This window comes from Sus scrofa, chromosome 12, assembly GCF_054392235.1.
Source record: "Sus scrofa isolate SSC_HxYL_T2T_F1_AM1 chromosome 12, Sscrofa_HxYL_maternal_Yorkshire_Landrace_v2.0, whole genome shotgun sequence".
Lineage (NCBI taxonomy): Eukaryota > Metazoa > Chordata > Mammalia > Artiodactyla > Suidae > Sus > Sus scrofa.
In genome coordinates, this window is record NC_139394.1 from 49,771,079 (window position 1) to 49,793,436 (window position 22,358).

Sequence of the window (22,358 nt, forward strand, 5' to 3'; positions counted from 1 at the left end):
CACCACGACAGCAACTCCCGATTTATTTTTCTTAACAGAGCTCGGAATTGTAATAACCCTTCATATTTTCAGTTTTATTTATTTATTTATATTTGCTTTTTAGGGCCGCACTCATGGCAAATGGAGGTTCCCAGGCTAGGGGTCGAATCAGAGCTACAGCTGCCAGCCTACGCCACAACCACAGCAACACCAGATCCAACCTGCATCCGCAACCTACACCACAGCTCACGGCAACGCCAGATCCTTAACCCACTGAGGGAGGCCAGGGATCGAACCCCCAACCTCATGGTTCCTAGTTGGATTCGTTTCTGCGGCACCACGACCGGAATTCTGAATCTTTCATATTTTTAAACAACAGCAACACATGTATATCCTGTATGAGAAGTGACGTGCATTTTGCTGTGTTGGATATGACATGGAATCTTAGGAAGGTCCTGGGGTGGTGTGAGGAATCTGGAAAGGCCAGGGGGCAAGTACTCTTGCAGAGACCTGTCCTCACCTCCCAGCTCCTCTGAGAGCAAGTCTGCAGCAGGCAAGGCCTGCATGGCCAGCCTCGCCCACAGCAGTGGGGCCTCTCTGGATTTCTGTATCCCACATTTAAACAAAGCCCTGAGGGATGCCTGTCCAGCAGGCTGAGCCACCAAAGCTCTGGGATCAGGTGAAACAAAAGCAGAGGGAAAGCAGAGTGCTGACAGAGCCAGAGGCCATCAGCCACAGAGCTATAAAAAGCAGAGCCGTAGAGGAAGTGGCACCAGATGGAGACCCAGACTTTGCAGCAGGAGCTGGGTGAGTAAGGCCCTGAGGGGTGCTCTGGTCCTTCCTTTCCTTCCCTTGCAGAGGCATGCCCAGAAGGGGGCCCCGTTTTCCTGCCCTGTAGTCACGGCTTCTTAGGATAGCTGGAGAAGACTGGGGAACTCTGGGGGAGGCAGGCTTCTCTTGCCACCCCAAGAGGAGTTACTTACAGGACAATGACCACTGCCCTAGCAATCATAGCTGGGAGGGGACATGGAGCCCCAAGAAATGACCAGCTCCTGGGGCATAGGGAGAAGTGGGGGTGAGCAAGAGCTAGGAAACGCTTATTTGGAGGTTCAGGATGGAAAGATCTGTCAGAGTTTACATGCATCAGTCTCTGGGCCAATACCAGCCAGAGCCAAAGGCCATGAATGGCTGTTCTGAGTTGAGAAAACTGATGTACACCTGCCTGTCTTCTTTCTGCCCTGCCTCCCGCCCCCCGTTCCCCCTGTTCTTCCTTCCTTTACCTTTCCTATCATCTTTTCTGTCTACCTCACCCCTCTGAGCCTCAGTACCCTCATCTGTAAAATGAAGGTAATGACAGTACTTACCTAATAGGCTCATTGGGAAGATTAAATGTATGAATGCATATAAAGCATATAGAACAGGGCCTGGAAGAGAGTGAGCCATCGTTCAGTGGTAGCTATTGCTGTCATCCTCTTTTCTTCCTCACTTTCCATCAATAGGTCTTTTTCAGTGCCACCCATTCCCCTTCTCAAGCCCTCACCACTGCGACATGTGCTCAGCAACCACTCAGGAGATCCCCGCCCTGCCTTTGAGATGTTCACCCAGGACATATTCAATAGGAACACAGATCAGTACTGTGATGAGTGCTGAAAGTAGGAAAGAAAGCAAGCCGCCATAGGCGGGGAAGGCAGCAAAGGTTCAGGAGGCAAGACCAAGGCTGGTTAGGTCTAGAAGAGAAGTAGGGTGGGAATGTAGCATGACCACGCACAGCCGGTCAATTTGAGGGCTTTGAGGAGCCAGGTGAGAGTGAGACCATGCACTGGCAATATGAGGGGTCAGATGGTCACCAAGGAGTTTCTATTGGGGTACGTGAGACTGAGGCAATGCTGCCACCTGTAGTGGGTGCCTGGAGGCAGGCAAGAGGCTGAGAACTGCATTTATCAAGTGGTCATCATGCCTGTGCAATGCCTTCGCTGCGTTATTGCTACTAATCCTTGTAATAACTCTGCGGGTAGAAGCTTTAACAATGGAAAACAACTGAGGCTCAGCTAGTGACAGGCAGGGCCAGGATCCCAACCAAAGTCTATTTATTGGACTTCAAGCCTCTTTTACTTTCTCCTGTGCTCCTCATCCCCCACCCCAGAGGCCATGTCATTGGTGTGTTTTCTGTCTTCCAGAATCCCTTCCAACCACCAAGATGGCTCAAACTAACCCCATGCCGGGGTCTGTGGGGCCATGGAAGGTAAGCCCATCCCCATCACATGGAAAATCAAGGAATCCATCAGGGCAGGGGGTGTGAGTACTATCAGAGGGTAGGCTCCAGAGCTGTGCTTTTCCATGGAACAGTGGCTGACCAATACAACACCAGTTTTTGTAGGGTAAGGTTCCAAGAAAGTCCAGAGGCTGTCTCAGGAAGGATCTCTCAGGATGCCCCATTTGGATGGAAGAAGGATGATCCTGGAAGCCCATGATGGGTGGGAGATGATATCTAGTTTTCTAGGTCAGCTCTCCTCCACACTGCTAAAATCATTTTAAAATAAAATAAAGCAGCCCAAATGGCTTATGACAAGGAGAACCTGAGGGCCTCCAAATGAGGAGAGATTGGCCACCAGTTCCCAAATAAATGACTGGACCCTGGTCTCCTGACTCCCAAATGAGGTTGGTTGTAACCATTGCCTGAAGTGGCTGAGCCTCAGCCACTGTTTCCTCCAACACCCTTACCCTCTTCACTGGATCAACTCTGAGTCCAGTTCACAGCTTTGGGAGATGTCCTCTAGCCAGGTTGAAGAGTCAAGTTCTAGTTCAAGGTATGAAAGGAGTTTATCGCAACTCTCCTTTTACACTTTAGGTTTCTGTAGGGAGTATGGCTGGAGAAGCTAATAAATACTCCACAGGGAGCTGCTGGGTCTCCCAGAATCCTCGCCTCTGGGCCACACTTAGGCAGGAAGCATAGTGGAGCAGTTCACAAGTCCTTGGTATGCCCACTGCGCAAGCTAACATTCCTGAGGGACCACTCCTATCATAAACCAATCCCCGCACCTCATCCCTAGACTGGGCACCTGAGTACCACTGAACAGTGGTATTAGTTCAAAATCCTTCTTTTTTTTTTTTTTAACTTTTTTTTGTCTTTTTGCTATTTCTTGGGCCACTCCCGCAGCATATGGAGGTTCCCAGGCTGGGGGTCAAACCGGAGCTGTAGCCACTGGCCTACGCCAGAGCCACAGCAACTTGAGATCCGAGCCGCGTCTGCAACCTACACCACAGCTCACGGCAACGCCAGATCGTCAACCCACTGAGCAAGGGCAGGGACCGAACCCACAACCTCATGGTTCCTAGTCGGATTCGTTAACCACTGCGCCACGATGGGAACTCCCCCAAAGTCCTTCTTACCCTGTCTACACTGAGAGAGATCTCATCAGGCAACCTGGACTACAGCTAGTGCTGGAAAACAGGGTCCAACATGGGTTAAGATGTTGGTTTTTCTTGATGTACCACATTCTGGCTGTTTCCCTGCTTGATCTTATTTCAGATAACCATCTATGACCAGGAGAACTTCCAGGGCAAGAGGATGGAGTTCACCAGCTCCTGCCCAAATGTCTCTGAGCGCAGTTTTGATAATGTTCGGTCACTCAAGGTGGAGTGTGGCGCGTGAGTATGGACTTCAGCAGAACCTTATTTCTGGTCCTTTCAGACATGTGACCATAAAGGTGGGGATCACGGAAGAAAGATGTTCCCCTGGACTCCAATCATTTCTGGGAGAGAAGCCTCTACACTGAAGTAATCTTAAAAAAAAAAAAAATCACTACATGTGTAATTCAGAAACGCAAACCCAGAAGGAACATGAGGTTCTCAGAGGCTTGGTGGTAGATTTGGGGCAGGGGATTAAGGAAATAATTCCTTATGGTATCATATAATTTATATCAGGGGGTGGGGTACTAACGGTGATCAGTTCTGTGCTTCTGGAGCCCATGAGCTGCTGCCTGGGATTCCCTCAGTAAGCTTTTCTTGCCTACAAAAAACAGTGGGGAAACTATCAAGCAGCAGCCTCTTTATAGCTAACTCACCTTCTGCATGTCCTAGAGCCCGCACTAGTAGCTAGTTTCTCTATGTAGAAAGGAACTCAACTCTAGGATTTGAGAGCCATATTAGTTCCTGGCCAGTCTTCCAGAAGATTCTTGGTGGTGGTTAACCTTCTCAGTGAGGGAGATTCCCTCTTGTCTTCTTATTCTTGGCAGGATAGTTGAGGTCTTTATCATCAGCCTGAAAATACAAAGGCAAGGACTTTTCCTTTGGCCTCAAAAGAACTGGCTGTGCATGTAGATAAGGCTTCCACAAGTTGCTCACCCCCCAAATCAAACTCTTTAACCCCTAAAGTAAAATGGAGTGTCATCAGCAACTGAGACCTGGCTATGAAACACCAATCCAAGGTGTTTTAATTAAATGAGGTACAAGTATATATATAGGTATCCAGGAGAAAGAACCCACAAAATGACAAGGAAATGAGACTAGTCATCCATCAGCTGTCTATTCATCCCTCTGCTTCCTTAGGAAGAAACCAACAGGTTTGGCTGGAGCCAAAGCAATAGTCAGTCACTAGATCCTGAACCTGGAGCTCCAAGTAGAGAGTAAGGTATCTTTGAGAGAAAGGAAATATAACTTTAGACTGACTTTACCAGTGCACATCACTCAGGCCAGTGAAGTACTCTTTCAGTGGATAATCGCCAAATATCCTACTTACAAGCCCGCATAGTGTAGCTGTCAGTTCATTCTCCACTTCTTATGATGTTATCACTTTGTACAGCTTTATTGGAATTGGCTTGATATTTTACCCTATTAACATCTAAAACAAAAGACGCCTTCTCCCTGAGGCCACATAAGCTCTGAATACCATGAACAAACATTGCTTATCTTTGGCAGCTGGGTTGGTTATGAACATACCAGCTTCTGTGGGCAACAATTTGTCCTGGAGAGAGGAGAGTACCCTCGCTGGGATGCTTGGAGCGGGAGTAATGCCTACCACATTGAGCGACTCATGTCCTTCCGCCCCATCTGTTCTGCTGTGAGTCCTTAAAATTTTCATTTCTGCGCATGTATGGGATGGGGCAAGAGAGGGTGCATATGGACTGACACTCATGTTATCTCCCAAAAGTTATGCAGGAATGTGGCAGGAAGAAGGATAAAAGTTTAAAAGAGAAAAGAAAAACCCTACTCCTTCTAAGTCAGCAGTTTGATTTTTCTCCACCATATGGTATTTCCATTAAGCTAAAAGTAGGAGACTTCATGGAGTTCTCTGATGGCACTGTCATTGCTGCGGCTTGGCTTCAATCCCTGCCCAGGGAACTTCTGCATGCCTCAGGTGCTGCCCACCCCCATCCCACCCCCCAAAAAACAAAAATGATCCTGGTATTGAGTAAGCCTTTTCAAATATTCATCTATGTGGGTTTTTTTTTTCTTGATTTTAATTGTTAATGATCTTAATGATGTATTTTTTTACATCTCACCAAAATCCAAGTAGTAGAGAAAGTAACCTCAACAGCTCTAGAACTAAAAAGCATTTCCCTATCTAGATGTGTTGTCACATTTTAACTCCGAATTTTTTTCCCTCTATTGTTTACAGTCAAATGCACGAATCCTAGGTGTATATTCTCATGAGTTTTGAGAAATAAGTATATCCACATAACCAATACTTAATCAATCAAATTCAAAGCAATTCCATTGCCCCGAAAAGTTCCCTGCTCCCTTCCACTTTCTATCACTTTATGTTTTTAATCTTCATAAAAGTTATTCTCCTCCTTCTTAATGCTTGTATAGTCTTCATATCCCCTGGATATTAACTGTGTCCAACACCATACACGCACACACGCACGCGCACGCACACACACACACACACACAGACTTACTTTTCCTACCAATTTGTGGGATCTTTTTCCACATTAGTATTAATCCTTTGGTTGTTTGTGTTTCAAATATTTTTTCTTGCAGTCATATTTTCTCTCATAGGTCTTTTTTTGTTTCAAATGTATCAGTTATCTGCACATTTTAAATGCTATGGTATTGGAGTTCCTGTCATGGCTCAGTGGTAAAGAATTCGACTAGTATCCATGAAGATGCGGGTTTGATCCCTGGCCTCGCTCAGTGGGTTAAGGATCCGGTGTTGCCATGAGCTGTGGTGCAGGTCACAGACGTGTCTTGGATCCCGAGTTGCTGTGGCTGTGGTGTAGGCTGGCAGCTGCAGCTCCAATTTGACCCCTAGCCTGGAAATTTCCAAATGCCACGAGTGCGACCCAAAAAGACCCTGCCCCCCCCAAAGCTATGGTATTAAATTGGATTAAACAAGATTATGGGTAATTTAAAAAAAATCTCTGTATTGCCTAAAATACTTTCACAATTAATGATCATGTACTTCCTTTTGCAGACCAAGAGTTCTGAATTTGAAAAATGTAAAGAATTAGGATGATAGCCTTAACACTGGTACCAAATTAAAAACAATAACAAAAACTTTTCTGCATTATAGAATCATAAGGAGTCTAAGATTACCATCTTTGAGAAAGAAAACTTTATTGGACGCCAGTGGGAAATCTGTGACGACTACCCCTCCTTGCAAGCCATGGGTTGGTTCAACAACGAAGTTGGTTCCATGAAGATACAATGTGGAGCGTAAGTGCAAAAACAGGGTTAGCGAACACTTCAAAAACTCTTGCAGGTGTCAATCTTGTGAATATTATTCCATCAATGGTCATGTCTTATCTCATACATTAATGTGATATTGGTATGACTATTCAAGCTATTAGTAATTTTGAATCGCAAGTTCTTGGTACCAACTGCCACTTAGTATTTCGGCTCCCAGACATTCCTCTGTGGAAGCTCTTATGCTGAACTAATTCTATACATTTTTTCATGTTTAAGTTAATTTTCAACTTGTTGCAGCCTCCTGCTCACAAACGGTGCTTGGCAAATTTAGGATGGTAATTGCTTTCTAAGCCTCAAAGCATTCCATACTATTGTGTTGAGGAGAGGCTCAGGTTTGGGGTGTTGACCAAGTTCCTAACTAGTTTCAATAATCCAATATGTTTTGGATTTTCTAGCTGGGTTTGCTACCAGTATCCTGGATATCGTGGCTATCAGTATATCTTGGAATGTGACCATCATGGAGGAGACTATAAACACTGGAGAGAGTGGGGTTCTCATGCCCAGACTTCCCAGATTCAATCGATTCGCCGTATCCAACAGTAGTGGATTAAAAGCTCCAAGTAAGAATTCCTCAGGCATGAGACCTTGCTAAGTAATCTAGAATGAGTTTTATGTTCTGCTCAGACATTGCTTCCAAATGTTAGCTGCCGATATCCACAATAAATGTCATTAAAAAAAAAATTTTGTAGACTGAACTAACTACCATGATTTATACAAATCACATTTATATGGCTGAGATAAGCATCGATAAAACTCCACAAGTTCCCTTCTATGTCCTTGTAAGTCACTTACAAAGAACACTACAGCATAAAACCCAAGTATATTAGTCTATAGTGACAGACATACTTTTGGCATATGTGTTTGAATCTTTTCTCATCTCTTACTCTAATGCTGCTTTTTTTCACTTTGTGACATATCAATGCTAAGCAAACTTAGGAAGTTTTTCAAATATGTACTGCCATATTCCTTAACTGCTGAGCTCAATGTCATGCCAAAAGCAAGGATAGCTGCTCTCACAGCTGATTTTTCCATACACACGCCAATTCTAAGAACCTTAATAACCTCAGGATTTTAAAAAATCATGACATGTGATCATGCTCTATTTAAGACAAATTTGTATATTTGACCCTGTGAAAACATATCATTATCAACTTCACAATCTTAACTTAGTTTTCAGTAAACTCTGCAAAAATTAAGGCACACAAAAGATGATTACACAAACACCTCGGAAACTTTAAAATTTTTTATTCAACAATGTACACTTATTGTCTCTTAATTTGATCTACAAATTTCTCAAGTTTTTTCTGATAAAATAAGTAAATCTGGGTATGGATGTAGAGTGTAATTTATATTTTTAAAACACTGAACATGAAGTAAGACATCAATAAAGGAAGATCATTGTGTAACTGACACTTCCTCAGAATCCATGACATTAGAAACGGCTATGGCAAATACCTAAGCATTTAGCAAAAAGCAAAATTTCTGGCCACTGTTCTTTTATCTAGAAAAGGCCTATCTTTTTGAATGGGCAAAACAACACTAAAAAGACCTTAAGTGGGAGAGGGAGGGAAAAACATCCTATAATGTAACTGTAGCCCAGTATTCTTTCCCCAGATTAAGATGTAACTCAGCTCCTAAGTGCTGATGCACCCAAGACACAGAAATTACTCTGCTTTTTAAACATGTGAACTACTGACAGATGCTGAGGAGTAGTCAGTCATCAAGGATGCTACACTCCTGCATTCATGCCTTTTAAGGCCATGCATCATGGGCCACCTTTCACATCTTGACTAGCAGACTTAGTTTTTAACTGTCACTTTCAGTGGAGATACAGAAGGGTTTTTGCTGTATTTTCAGTCAACCACATACATCCAGACACACCTGATGATAGTGAAGTAATTTTCTTCTACATATAGGAGAAAGCTATAAAATGGAAATGTTTCTTTTATATATAAGAGCAAGGGGAAAATACCATTAGCATTATCTCTACTTAAATGTATTAGCCTCTTCTACAAAGGTCCTGAAGAGAATACAAAACAATCTTTTAATAGATGATTTGACAAAACCTGCCCAGTACATCTACACAATCTTTTAAGTACACAAACATGTGAAGTAAAGCTATTTAATACATGCAGACTGCAGCAATTAAACCAAATCAGACCAATTCCTAAACCTGTTCTAATCAGCTTGGACAGTTTTTAAAAAGATACATATTATCTTTAAAATAACCTGTGCTTTGATCTTCAAACAACTGAATACTTCTAATCTCAAGTCATTCATTCAGTAAGCCAAATTTATGCTAAAGCAAAGGTTAAAAAATGTTATCCTACCTTTAAACCAGGTTTAAGACATAAAACTATCACAGAACTCCATGTAGCAAAGGTCCTTCCTTCATTTCAGTTTCAATTACTTCCCATTTCTATTTGATCAAATAACCCAAAATTTCACTGAAGAATATCCAAGTTTGTAAAGCTGATAAAACTGCCCTGTTTCAAAAAAAAAAAAAAGCCCTTTAGTAGATACAAGTCAATGTCTCATTAAAATCTGTATTATTAAAATAGGTGCCAATTTTCCTCTTCTAGTTCCATTGATGAACTAGCCCAGAACTATAACTTTGAGCCATGTTTCTTAAGATGGTAAAACTAAGAGCAGCAAAGTAATAATAGGTCACTTTTGGTAATGACACACAAATTAAACTTTCAAAACATGTGCATAGCTTTATTCATCTACTTAGATCTAACCTTTTCATGGAGCTTCAGCAAAATTCGAGTGTGCAAAATGCATTTCTAAAACGTAATGCAAGCAAAGCTTTTCACATTTACACTGGCAGGAAATACAGAGAAACTAACAAGTCACAGTAGGGAGAGTTCAGATTTTTTTTTTTAATGACAAGAATTGCACAGTTCATTATTTTGAGACAATTGTTGCAGACATAAATATTTAAAAATTTCTAAGCAAGGTGCTTTAACAATAAATTTTTTTTCAAGTTGGAAAGAGCCAATAACTTGGATCATAGCTCATACAGAATTCCAAATTAAAGTGGACTCCATTATCTCCCTAGATTTTGCAAACAATGCTTTTTATAACACTTTATAACACTAAAGGAAACAGCAAGCCAAAACTTTTTTCAAAGCACACAAGAAATGGTGTCATCACATTACTTGAAGGTGCTGAAAGGGGAGGAAAGGAAGTGAAGAATCCTTTTACTATTTCCCACTACAGAACAGCCACTAACAGACTAAGAACAACAACAACAAAAAAAATTAAAAAAACCAAAAAAGTAAATCAAATCACTTCCCCAGTTTATAAAATAGTTCCAGTTTGTGACAAGATCTATAACTTTTAACAGAGAGCACCAGTTGGGCGATAGAATGAGCATTTCATACTGCATAAAAATTAGTGAGGTGGTAAGAACCATCAACTATCTCAGGCATTATTACATGGCCTTTCCAAATTTTTTTTAATATACATGCAAGGCACATTGATACAAAAATAGATCTCTGGCCAACAAATATATTAAGTAAGCAAATTAAAATTTTGGCTTTGCAATATTGGCAACATCAAAATATAATCAGATAGCTTTGGACCACATCTTTCTCATACTCCTCCACCCCATTTGGTGTTTCCTCCATCATATTGGGTTCAATCTCCTTCAAGTTTTGAGTATGTGCTTGAGAAACGACTTTTCCTCTTGTCAAGTAGCATTCCTACTAAGGTTTATCTTTGCTAAGTAAAAATACACTACAGAAGCAGAATAGCTGATTTTGATTGATTTGATTAAACTGAGTTGGATTGGCTTGGAGCAGCATTTCTCCTCTGCATACAAACAAAAAGTCCCCAGTTTAACATTGTAGACAAATATTTTTTTTCTAAAAGATCAGTAACAAACCAATCAATGATACTACTTCCTGCCATTCTTCCCAACTCCTCTTAATGAGGCAGAGAGGGAATAACAGAAGCAAAATTAGGATTTAAAAGATTTTCAGCAGAAGACATTTTTTAAGGCCAAAAAGTATATTATTAACAGAATTTGTATTTTTCTAAGTTAATGTCCTTCATAGGCCAATACCATAAATAATTATTTGTACTGATTCTCTCCCAATAATTTTTAAATTCATTCACTTTTGTTAGTGGCTGTGCTACAGGAAAGGTATCAAAGCAACCTATAAAGGTATGGTATATAGTTACATAAAAAGTGCATCACATTCTTGATTTTTCAGTTTCTCATAGCAGCAGCAGGATTAATCCAAGACAGAAAATAGTTGTATTTTCATCCTAAAAATGCAACAATAGCTAATGAAATGTATTTAATATCATGAAAAGATCCTCCTCTATAGAGGATAAATGAAACATAAGAGACAAACAGGGGCATACTAAAGGCATTCATTCATATTTACATATTAAAACCACTTTTGTTAACACCAAATCTTTACACCTAGTGAATAATTATTTAATAAAGCAGACATTACTGAAGCAGTATCCACTTTTGGAGCCTTTGTTTAGCACCTGAGGAAAAAAAACAGTATATGGAAAGCTATACAATTCACCTCAAGTTGGTTTGTTGGTCTATAGAGTAAAATTCTGATATGCAATCAAAGTGAAACTGAACTTGGAAAATGTTTGTAGCTATTTTAATAAGGCTGTAGAAAAGGGATACTGCAATATTATAAAATGGCTTTAGAACTCTGGACATAAAACAAAATTTTATGGATAAACAGGGAAGTCTGAATCAGCAATCCCACAAGTGAGGATGACTTTTGTAGGTTTCTAGCTGATAATTACTATTTGACACTCCCAGTAATGCAAAAGCAACATACCATTCATGCTTCACTGGGAATTCTCATTGTGCAGACAAATTAAAACTATTCATAAGATCCTTCTCAAGTAGCAATATGGCGTGAAATTTAAAACAGTAAAGCAGTGCTTTTGAGTGAAGCCAATGATTGATTCATCATTCTTTAAACCAGCTCAGGGTGGTCCTGGTTCTCACACATGTATATTTGAAAAGTAACACTTTAAGACACTTAAAGCAGAAGCTCATCTTTCTCACTATAAAAGAATCCTGGTGCTCTGTCAGTTAATTACATTAATGGAAATAACATCAATATTAAGAACTAATTGATAACCTAATGAATTTCTGCAAACAGAGCAGCTATTACTCTTCTAGTCTTGTCCTCTGCCTCTCCCATTTACACGAATACCAACACTTGGCCAGGGTGGCGGCAGGGGGTGGGGGAAGAGATGAGCAAATTCTACCCTTCCTTTTAAAATCCAACAGAAAATTAAAAGATACTGCCTGATCAGAATCTACAAGGAACAACAGACTTCAGCATAACATCTGTCCCACTATAGCATCTGTTCACATAGTGAGTACAGGGATCATGTGTTATTTGAGGACAGGACAGTGGCAAAACTACACTTGTAATTCTTGGAAATTGGACTTCTTAATCTATTTCTCTTGAGAAAGAAAGCCTTGAAGGAAATGACTTCCTCTCTATTTAGCACAATTTAAAAACAAGTAAAATCTTCCAAATTTCCTTGCCATTTGGTACATGACATGTAACTTCACACTAAATGGCTTTTGTGTATTTAAAAAGTGTACAGCAATAAAATAAACCACTAGATGCTTCAAACTGGGTTAGCAACAAGCCTAACAACCAAGCAAAAAATACTGCTGCTATGTGATGTTTTGTAAAGAAACACATTTCGTATTGTGGACAACACTCAAAACTGAGGTTTGTCATATTTTCCCTAGAAATCCTTATTTAAAAAAACAATGCAGCACTTTTTTTCCTTTATAAAGTTTTTGCAGATTCTGTGATGATTAGGTAAGCACATGATTAAGGAGAACAGTAAAATCTAAACCTCTCCAGCCATTTATTTCAAGGAAAAACAAACTGGCATTAACAAATTCCTACTTATTGTCTATCCCTTCCTAAAAAGTAAAGAAGGGCTAACTACAGATGCTGTAAATACACTGTATTTGAAAGCTCAATACTAAGGTCAGAGGAAAGGCTATGGAATTAATTTCAGTTCAGCAAGTGGGGTGAATGAAGAGAAAGATAAATACACCCTGTCTTCTGTGGGGAATTATTCAAGACATCTATGAGAGTGGTATGTGACACAGAAGCCTACAATCAAGACAGATTTAAAAAGGAATCTTCACCCATAATTAGTATCTTCATAGCTATTAAAAAAATAGGTCATGATTTCATTCTTAGTGCCATTTTTCAAATACTACCCTTTTAAGGATTAAAACCACCTGACTTTATTCCATGTAATGAAAACAAATGGCACAAAATAAATACAAGTTCATTCTCTGAATACTAATATAATGTCTTACACACATTCATTTACTAACTTTTAATATCTCCTCGCACATACAAGCACACAACACACACATACAACACACACACACACCTTTTCAGTCTTTATAATGGAGGGATGTTAAAAATCCCCTCTAGACTGTATTTGGTTTATGCTACAGTACTAATACTCTGAGTCGAAGAAAAATTCTTTATACCAAACAATAACACATCAATGTTATTTAAATATGCTAAATTAATCACAGCTGGAGTTTAGAAGTTTACACAAAATAATCAGAAAACAGATCAACTCTTAAGTTTTTTTTTTTTTTTTTTTTTTTTAATAAGTGCTCTGTAAGGAATTGTGTGAGGACCTAAGAAGATTGCGACAAGTAGAGTTAAGTGTTACCAAACAGCACAAAGGAAATAACGTCCCAAAGTCCTGCTTGTACCTAGGCAAGTAAGTCCATTAACCCAATGCCCCCAAAATACTGATAGTTAATATAATGGGGCACCAGGCTTCCCAGAAGGTTAAGAGACATCCCTAACTCTATACCTCTAATGATATAATCAGGGAAATTCCAGTGGGGAAATCAAAGTGAAATGTTGCATTGTTTCATTTAGAAGTGAGACTCAAAGACCTTTGGACAAACAGAGAAGGGATACATTCTCTTTTTGGCTTCTCTAAACATGGAGGCCTGAGGGATATATGGAAGGGAAGTAGGAAAGCAACAACTGCTTTTGAAAGGTATTTTAAAGTAAGTGTTGCTTCTAGATTAAAATGTCAGATGGAGGTTGTTTCTTTTTCTTTTAAAATATATATTCATTCAACCTCTGTATGTCACTAACCCAGAAAGTTTCTTGTGAGTCGTGAGACAGAAGAGCTTTCAAATTCTAGGCAAGCAAAACAGATGTTTAAAAAAAAGAGGGGGACGGGGGAGGGAGAGAATCTGGCCCTAAGGCGACAAGTGGTTACACAAGGCAATTGAACACACAGAACTTTAAAACCTATAAAACAAACTGGAGCCTTTTTTTTTTCCTTTAATCAACCTTGTATCTTTTTTTTTTTAACCTTTTGAAAATTTTTATTTAAAAAAAAAAAAACACAAAAACACAGACTTCTTTCACTTCAGTATGTGGTATGATGCATTTTCCAGTTTGTTCAATGCTTTAAAGCTCAAGGATGCCTCTGCTTTCAATTGTACATGGGCCTGAAGCATCCTAGCTTTTGGCAAGCAGGCAGGAGACTCAACAAAAATCAAAATAAGAACAAGGCAGACTAAATGCAGGGCACATCTGTAAACATATTATACATTTGAAAATTACAATATTCGTAAAAGTGATACAGTTTACAGGTGAAATGAAACTATCTGGAACTGGCCTACCACAAGTTTCTGAACCTGGACTGATACAATAAGTTATTACTATATATATATATATATTATGTATAAAAGTTTTGTTTACATCAAGTGGAATTGGCAATCCATGCTTATACTTTTAAAATCTAAGCAGGGCAGAAATCCAGACTATAAAGATATTTTCTCTACTCTATGCTGAGTCCAACAGCTTCTTTTACAATCTACTTGTTAAAAGCCTCAAATAATCAACAAAATAAGAAAACTCATCCATACTACAGTCACTCAAAACTGGACATTTCTTAAGCGATAGGGTTGAGCAAAAGTAGTTACTTTTCCCCAAATACCCCTGGGGATCCAGTCTACTTTTATTAGAAGACTACACCTCTCTCTATAAATGCCCTGCTATTTTAACCTGTACTTGACATACATGGATATACTAATTTCTGTGTGTGTGTGTGTGTGTGTGTGTGTGTGTGTGTGTGTGTGTGTGTGTGTGTGAGAGAGAGAGAGAGAGAGAGAGAGAGACGCGGTGCTAGGTCAGGCCAGAGAACTTGTTTTTATGCCACTAACATCACCCAATCTTAAATTGGACCCTCAGTTTCTGCACACACAAAAAAATTTATTTTAGCATGCTATATACAAGCTGCAGTGCAACAGGATGGTAATGTGATGATAAGACAGGGCTAATGCTCTTCTCTGCCCAAAAGAAAATTTCCAGAATTTCACATTATTTTCCTTAAAAAACCCATTTGCTCTAGTAATAAAATATATTTATTAAGATATAATTAGAAGCTAATAAGCTCAGAAGTATAGTTTGCATGAAAACACACCTTCTATAAGTAGGGTTTATTTACCTCCTCACTGGCTAAAAACAAGAAGTTTTATAGTTTTCATGGACTTTTTTTCTTCCCCTTTTAGATATTTCTAAAAAACTAAAAGAGAATTTACAGAAAGGTACAGAGGTTTCTCTTCAGATGTTTGATGAAAACAAGAAAATAGCACATTTAGTGTTAGTGACAGAGAGCAAGTCTGGAGCACCTACAGTTGAAAAGCAGAATATATTTTTGCTCCCACTTATACAATTACATTAATATGGGCATAGGAGTATTTTTCCATATTAAACATCTAAAGCCAATTGTTTGTTCTGTAACTTTTCTTTAAATTGCGCTCATGGATTCTTTACTTATTAAAGTCCAATATGTAATCAAAGCCAAGTGAACTAAGTACCACCAACTATTCCAGAATTATAGAACTTCAATGCCCTCCCCTACCCCCACCCCACAAAAAATAAAAGGAAAGAAAGAAAATATTTCCCCAACATCCCAAAGAGGCTGCTTAACTCCTGGCAAGACATGCAAACCATATTCGCTAAAAAAAATTACACCCCTGCAAATTTCAAGGCATTTATCCAGCATTCTCGCAGGGTTCAAAGTATAACCAAAAGATCAAGGGAGGAGTGGGGGAAAATGTTGAATCATTCTGGGTTCCCCGTGATTAGTGTATCACTTTAGTCACAGAACAAGATACAGGGATCTTTTAAGTGGATTTGCCTTTCCGGTGGGTCATTTGTTGCCCAAGTTGATGACAGCAGGAACTTTAGAACCACGCTTGTTAATAAGTCCATATTCATTAATCACTTGCATTCACACTTAAAAAACAAAAACAAAAGAAAAAAGAACAAAACTACTCAGTACCGGAGATTAAATAACCATGTGTAGTCTCTTGAAATAAATTTGATTCCTTAAGAAGTCTAATTACTTTCAGTTGCCTTTTTTAAATAACTATATATATATATATGTATATATATATATTTGTATATATTATCCTGTGATTCTACTTATGGTTCCTCTGCTGCGTTGAAGATCTAGGAGCATAAAAGCCTTGTGTCCCCCATGAACGGTGGCTCTAATGCTGCAGAAAGGTTACAAATAGGCAGTCTGGTCCTTCATTGATCTGGACTATCCATGGCTTCATTGTAAGTGATTATCCTTTTGGGATCTGGAGGGAAGGTTAAAAAATAGATACATAAATAAAAACAAGGTCTGCAATCCCCAAATACCCACGTTCAAAAAACAAATCCCAAATAACATCATCATTGAAATGGCCCTTTTCACTACAAAACACAATTTATTTATTTATTTATTTATTTTTTGTCTTTTTGCCATTTCTTGGGCCGCTCCCACAGCATATGGAGTTTCCTAGGCTAGGGGTCGAATCAGAGCTGTAGCTGCCAGCCTACGCCAGAGCCACAGCAACGCGGGATCCGAGCCGCGTCTGCAACCTACACCACAGCTCCCGGCAACGCCGGATCGTTAACCCACTGAGCAAGGCCAGGGACCGAACCCGCAACCTCATGGTTCCTAGTCGGATTCGTTAACCACTGTGCCATGACAGGAACTCCCTGCCCCTTAGTTTTTAATACTAAATAAACTTAGATTTATTTTCTTCTGTTTTTCTCAGCAAAATGAAGTCAAAATTTATTTTAACCAGTGTGGACTGTCTAGTAAGGAATTGTTCAAATAACACCTATCACCAAAAACTTCAGATTAAATTAAGTTTGGCAAAACTACCAGTTCAGTCCTAATTATGACTTTCTAATTTCCCATAGCATCACCAGACTTTATTCTCAGCAATAGCAAAAACCTGTGGATATCCTAGGTTCAGGTAAAAAGAGTCAAAATGCGTATGGGCAAAAGACTCCGTTATTTTAAATTCCTACTATTTACCTGTATATGCCCCCCTCTACTGAAGAGCAATGATTTTATTATGTCTACCTACCCCAAGAACTTTTTTTTGGTTGCACCCTTGGCATGCAGAACTTCTTGGGCCAGGAATCAAATCTCCTGGGGACCAAAGGAGTGACAAAGCCAGGCCCTTATCCTGCTGAGCCACCAGGGAACTCCTTCCTTCCCCCAAGAACTTTTTTAAGGTACACATGCTTTAATAAAAAATAGGAAAGCAATAAAACTTGTCATCTAAAAGTAAAGTATAGCCTAAAAATAATACTGAAGAACTCAAGCTCACCTCAGGCTAACAGTTAATCTTAGTACAGAAACAGTATCATCTACTAGCAACTTGTCATGAAGATAATGCCCATTAACAGTTAATAGCCATCTTAGGGTAAAAAAAAAAAGGTAAACAGGTAGGTTTACTTTTGCAGGGTACATATTCTAGTCCACACACACACACACACACACACACACACACACACACACACACACACACGTTTCTGTGTGTTGTTTTTTTTTTCCCCTCTTTTGGCTGCACCTGCAGCATGTGGAAGTTTCCCAGTCAGTGACTGAACCCATGCCACAGCAGTGATGTGAGCTGCTGCAGTGACAACACAGGATCCTTAACCTGCTGTGCCACAAGGACCTCCCTAGTCTACAATTTTTAAAATTTGCGTTTGAATAAGAAAGTATACAGAAAGGCACTCAAAATGGCTTGCTAGTTATCTTCAGGCCACAGCTGTAATAGACAAAAAAGACCTGGCCTAAGAATAAGAGAGAGGGTAGAAGAAGCAATGTTGGAAAGTCAGAGAGACTTACTTTCTAGTCTGGACACTTCTAGCTTATAGAGTAATCTCTCCCTGCCTCGGTTTCACTTAAGTTTGAACTAGCAAAATGGATGGGAAGAGGGATCCAATTAGTTATGGGGTTCTGAAAGCCCAAATCTATTAGTGACTTAACTCTCCAAACTAAAACTCACTTTATTTTTGGTATCGCACAACCACATTTTACTGTATTTGAAAAGGCACACAATAATTAGAATAACCAACAGCAGATTAGGCTCATCCAATCCCTCTGCCCTCCTACTACTTGCAGCATTTATGGGAGTGAAGAAAGCTAATTTGCTATTCTTTAGATTTCTAACATCTTCAGAGAATATACAGCCCAAATAAGGTTTCTAAAACAGTTAATGTTTTTCTCAACTATGAATTCCAGTTCTTAGGCTACCCCTTGTCTATCACACAAATACAGATAAAGACAGGCTAGAAGTGGAAACACTTATTCATGTTGGTTTCCTAGATTAAAAATATTTATAGTCTGTCTTCCTTTCATAATCAGGGGAGAAAATATTCATGTTCTTTGCAAGCAGGTAAAGAGTACTTCAATATACATTCTTTTCACTTATAGTATTACCCTGTCCTTAGCAGTCCCAGTATGTCAGCTAGTGCCTTTTAATTGCAGTTATTAAATAACTCAAAATACAAAGTCTATTTATTTGGTAAGCCACTACTCATATTATTCCCACCCAAAAACACTGTATGGTAATTAGTGATTAGTACTAACATTTCAGGTAACCTAACCATTCTTACCTTGCTTCTGCAAATTCCAAACAGACTCCATTTCTGCAAAGAAACAAAAAGGATTACTTTACAAATCAAATTTTGCAGAGCAAAGTTTAACGCTATGCTTTTTACTGTAAACGTAAAAAACCAACTGCTTAGATTATTGCTGGGCTGGAGGTAGGGTTGAAATAGCACCATCCTATGAAACCTTGTCAAAACACTGATATTCTCCTATAATTCTTTTTTTTTTAATTTTTAAATTATAGTTAAAAAAAAATATAGTTGATTTACAATGTTGTGCCAGTTTCTGCTGTATTTCCCAAAATTCTTTAGCATATCATTGAGATGGCCTAGAATGTTGATTACAGAAATTCAATTACTAACTGACATCAAACTGCTAAGAGAACAATTCTCTCTACACAAATAGTAAAGATATATAAGATGATATAGATAAAATGATTTTTTTGGGTAATAGCTCATTGTTATTAAAAAAAAAAACACATTTTTTGGCAACCCATCATCCTTCAACAAGGTGTCCAGTCTTTTGAAAGAAACATTTATCAAATTTAATTAAGCCTGCGGCTTAAAATGTTACTTAACTCCCTGCTGTGGTTAAGTAGTTCTTTCCTCCAAATCAAACCTACTCTCATTTTAACTCATAAGGTCAAAATGCCAATACATATCTATTTATTTTTACTGTACCTGTGGTATGGGGAAGTCCTCAGGGCGAAGGATAAAACCCATGCCACAGCAGAGACATTGGATCCTTAACCCACTGAGCCACCAGGGAACTCCCCCATACCTATTTATTAATAGCATAAAACCCATACTCCAATTCCACTCAAATGTGATCATCTACAATGTGCCTACTTGATTATCTTAGAATAAGAGAAGTATGTACATGACCAAACTATAACGACATAGAAATCAAGAAAAACTACCTGGAAGCTTAAGAAAAAGCTTCACAGAAGGGATATTTGAAGTCTTGAACTTTTCATTTTAGCCCACCTATGCTGTAACATTTCCCCCTCTCTTCCCGCCACAAAAGGGTGCCTCTGCACCCTTTTTTGGGGGGGGGGGGAACTACACTCAAGAGTCACAGTAGTAGCCATACTACTTTAAAAGCAAAGTAAACATACACTTTTTTTTTTTTTTGGTCTTTTGTCTTTTTAGGGCCATACCCGAGGGATATGGAGATTCCCAGGCTAGGGGTCTAATCAGAGCTGTAGCCTCTGGCCTATGCGAGAGCCACGGCAACTCGGGATACGAGCCTTGTCTGCAACCTACACCACAGCTCACAGCAAGGCCGGATCCTTAACCCACTGAGCACGGCCAGGGATCAAACCCGCAACCTCATGGTTCCTAAATTCGTTTCTGCTGCACCACGACGGGAACTCCAACATCCACATTTTAGAATACAGACAAAAATAACTACTTGCCAACACCCTATTTCTTTAACAGACTGAAACATTTCCTTAGCTTCAACTACAACTGTAAACTTTATACATTCTACCCTAATACTACAGATTTTAAATTATTTCTGTCAAGAGAATGTTAGTTATTATTCTCAAGTATGGGCTCTGGATTAGTGAATCTGACTGACTCTTAAGGTGGTAAAAAGGATTTGTTACCTAGCTAAAAATCTAGTCAGGAAATCAGAAATATCCCAAGTGCTATACTGAGAAATGAATGAATGCCTCTTCCTTTTATTTAATACTACTTCTATAGCTAGTAGCAATTTGATCTCCCTCATGAGAATTTTAATGTTTCTATGAAATTCAAAGTTAAGATAAAAAGAAAGTGAAATAAATCAAATACTGTTTGCATGCTTATATGCCATGCTTAAACCAACCTAAGAAGACCATCAAGCTGGTGACAGAGGACACATGGGAAATGAGTGAATGACATTTCCTCTTTTAGGTTACAGAATCTGCATTTCAGATGTTAAATATGTTTTAACTATCACACGAGAAGCTGAGCAGTATAAAGAAGCCTACAGAAGGCACATTCAACTATACATAATCGTAGCAGAGAAATCAATCTTTTATCTATCTCTTTTTAAGGCTATACATGTGGCATATGGAAGTTCCCAGGCTAGGGGTCAATTGGAGCTGTAGCTGCTGGCCTACGCCATAGCCACAGCAACATGGGATCCAAGCCAAGTCTGTGACTGACCTACACCATAGCTCACAGCAGCACCAGATCCTTAATCCACTGAGTAAGGCCAGGGATTGAACCCAAGTCCTCATGGATGTTAATGGGGTTCATTACCACTGAGCCACAATAGGAACTCCAATCTTTTTATTTTTAATACTGCCCTCTTCCACATACACAAGTCTTTTAATTTTTAACTTCCCAGTTCTTTTGAAAGAGAGACCACAGTATCCATTTATGCAGTTTTTGAGAAGTGGCCACAGGGCCAAACTTGGTAGACAATTTTGTTAAAATCCTGTCATTTCGACCACCACAATCCAAATCTGAAATTTTACTGTATCAAAATTTAAAAATTCAAATACTTAGTAATGGCATTCAACAAATGAAGAAAACTTAATATTCAATTTTCTAAAGCAGTTTACTTCCTACACAGTTCTTTACCACAATGCTTACTGTAGCAAATGTCCAATTACCTTTAAGTTTTTAATTCCAGGTGAATTAAAAAGCACTATTTAGGGGCTAGGGATGTAGATAAAAAAACCAAGAAATGCTCTAGGTAGCTTTTCTACGTAGCAGCATTAGTACAAAGTTTGATGGTATTACAAAACAAGGTGTGCTAAATAAAGCAGAGACAGCAAACTGGATTCTACATATTTGCTTTTGCAAATAAAAAAAAAATTTATTGGAACAAAGCCACACTCACTATATATGTATCATCTATGGTTGGTTTTTTTTGTTTGTTTGTTTTTTGACCCATTGAATCGAATCCGCAACCTCATGGTTACTAGTCGGATTCATTTCCGCTGTGGCACACAACGGCAATTCCTCTATGGTTGTTTGCTGTGTACAAGGCAGAACCAAACAATCACAAAAGAGATCCTATGACTTACACCATCTAAAATATTTACTCTGATCCTTTATAAGTTTCCCGACCCATGCTTTAGCAGTCACACGTAATTTGTTAAGTCACTAAGAGGAAAAGATATAGACAAAGAACACTATTCAAGGAAGAGAGCTGAAAGTCACCAAAAAGGGGAGATTTAGACAAAAAAAAAAAAAAAAAAGCTACTCTGCTGCTGCGGGAATACAGAACAAGGCATTCATGAAAGTTAGTTTATTACTTAATCATATATGTTAGGGGAAGCTACTGAAGAACTCTGAGGTTACTACATTAAATATTAGGAATGAGGAGTTCCTACTGCAGCTCAGCAGGTTACAAACCCAACTAGTATCCATGAGCCTGCAGGTTCGATCCCTGGCCTCGCTCAGTGGGTTAAAGATCTGGCGTTGCCATGAGCTGTGGTGTAGGTCACAGATGCAGCCTGGATCCAGTGTTGCTGTGGCTGCGGCACAGGCTGACAAATGCAGCTCTGATTCCACCCCTAACCTGGTAATTTCCCTATGCCACAAGTGCTGCCTAAAAAGCACTTTAAAAAAAAAAAAAAAATCAGGAATGATTCTTCAGGGCAGCAGAAGAGAATGGATGAAATGAATGGATGAATTGACAATATAAAAAAAGAGCCCAGGAAATATTACTGCAAAAGTGAAAAATTTATAGAGTTCCCTGGTAGCCTAATAGTT

General features: G+C 39.2%; 2 protein-coding genes across 2 annotated transcripts in view; one reads left to right on the plus strand and one right to left on the minus strand.

Annotated features, from left to right (window-relative positions):
* Window positions 1–755: 755 nt before the first annotated feature.
* Window positions 756–7,350, plus strand: CRYBA1 (crystallin beta A1). Its single transcript, XM_084985731.1, has 6 exons — window positions 756–786; window positions 2,157–2,221; window positions 3,509–3,627; window positions 4,897–5,038; window positions 6,494–6,636; window positions 7,065–7,350. The coding sequence occupies exons 1-6, from the start codon at window positions 756–758 to the stop codon at window positions 7,210–7,212; spliced, it is 648 nt and encodes a 215-aa protein (XP_084841857.1). The 3' UTR covers window positions 7,213–7,350.
* A 547-nt stretch (window positions 7,351–7,897) lies between these two features.
* NUFIP2 (nuclear FMR1 interacting protein 2) overlaps window positions 7,898–22,358 on the minus strand; it is a 32,961-nt gene continuing 18,500 nt past the window's right edge. Inside the window, exons 3-4 of the mRNA XM_021067508.2 lie at window positions 18,651–18,683; window positions 7,898–16,330 (exon numbers count right to left, since the gene is read on the minus strand). Of these exons, the coding sequence (XP_020923167.1) occupies window positions 16,278–16,330; window positions 18,651–18,683 (86 nt within the window). The 3' untranslated portion in view covers window positions 7,898–16,277. The remainder of the gene's footprint in view (window positions 16,331–18,650; window positions 18,684–22,358) is intronic.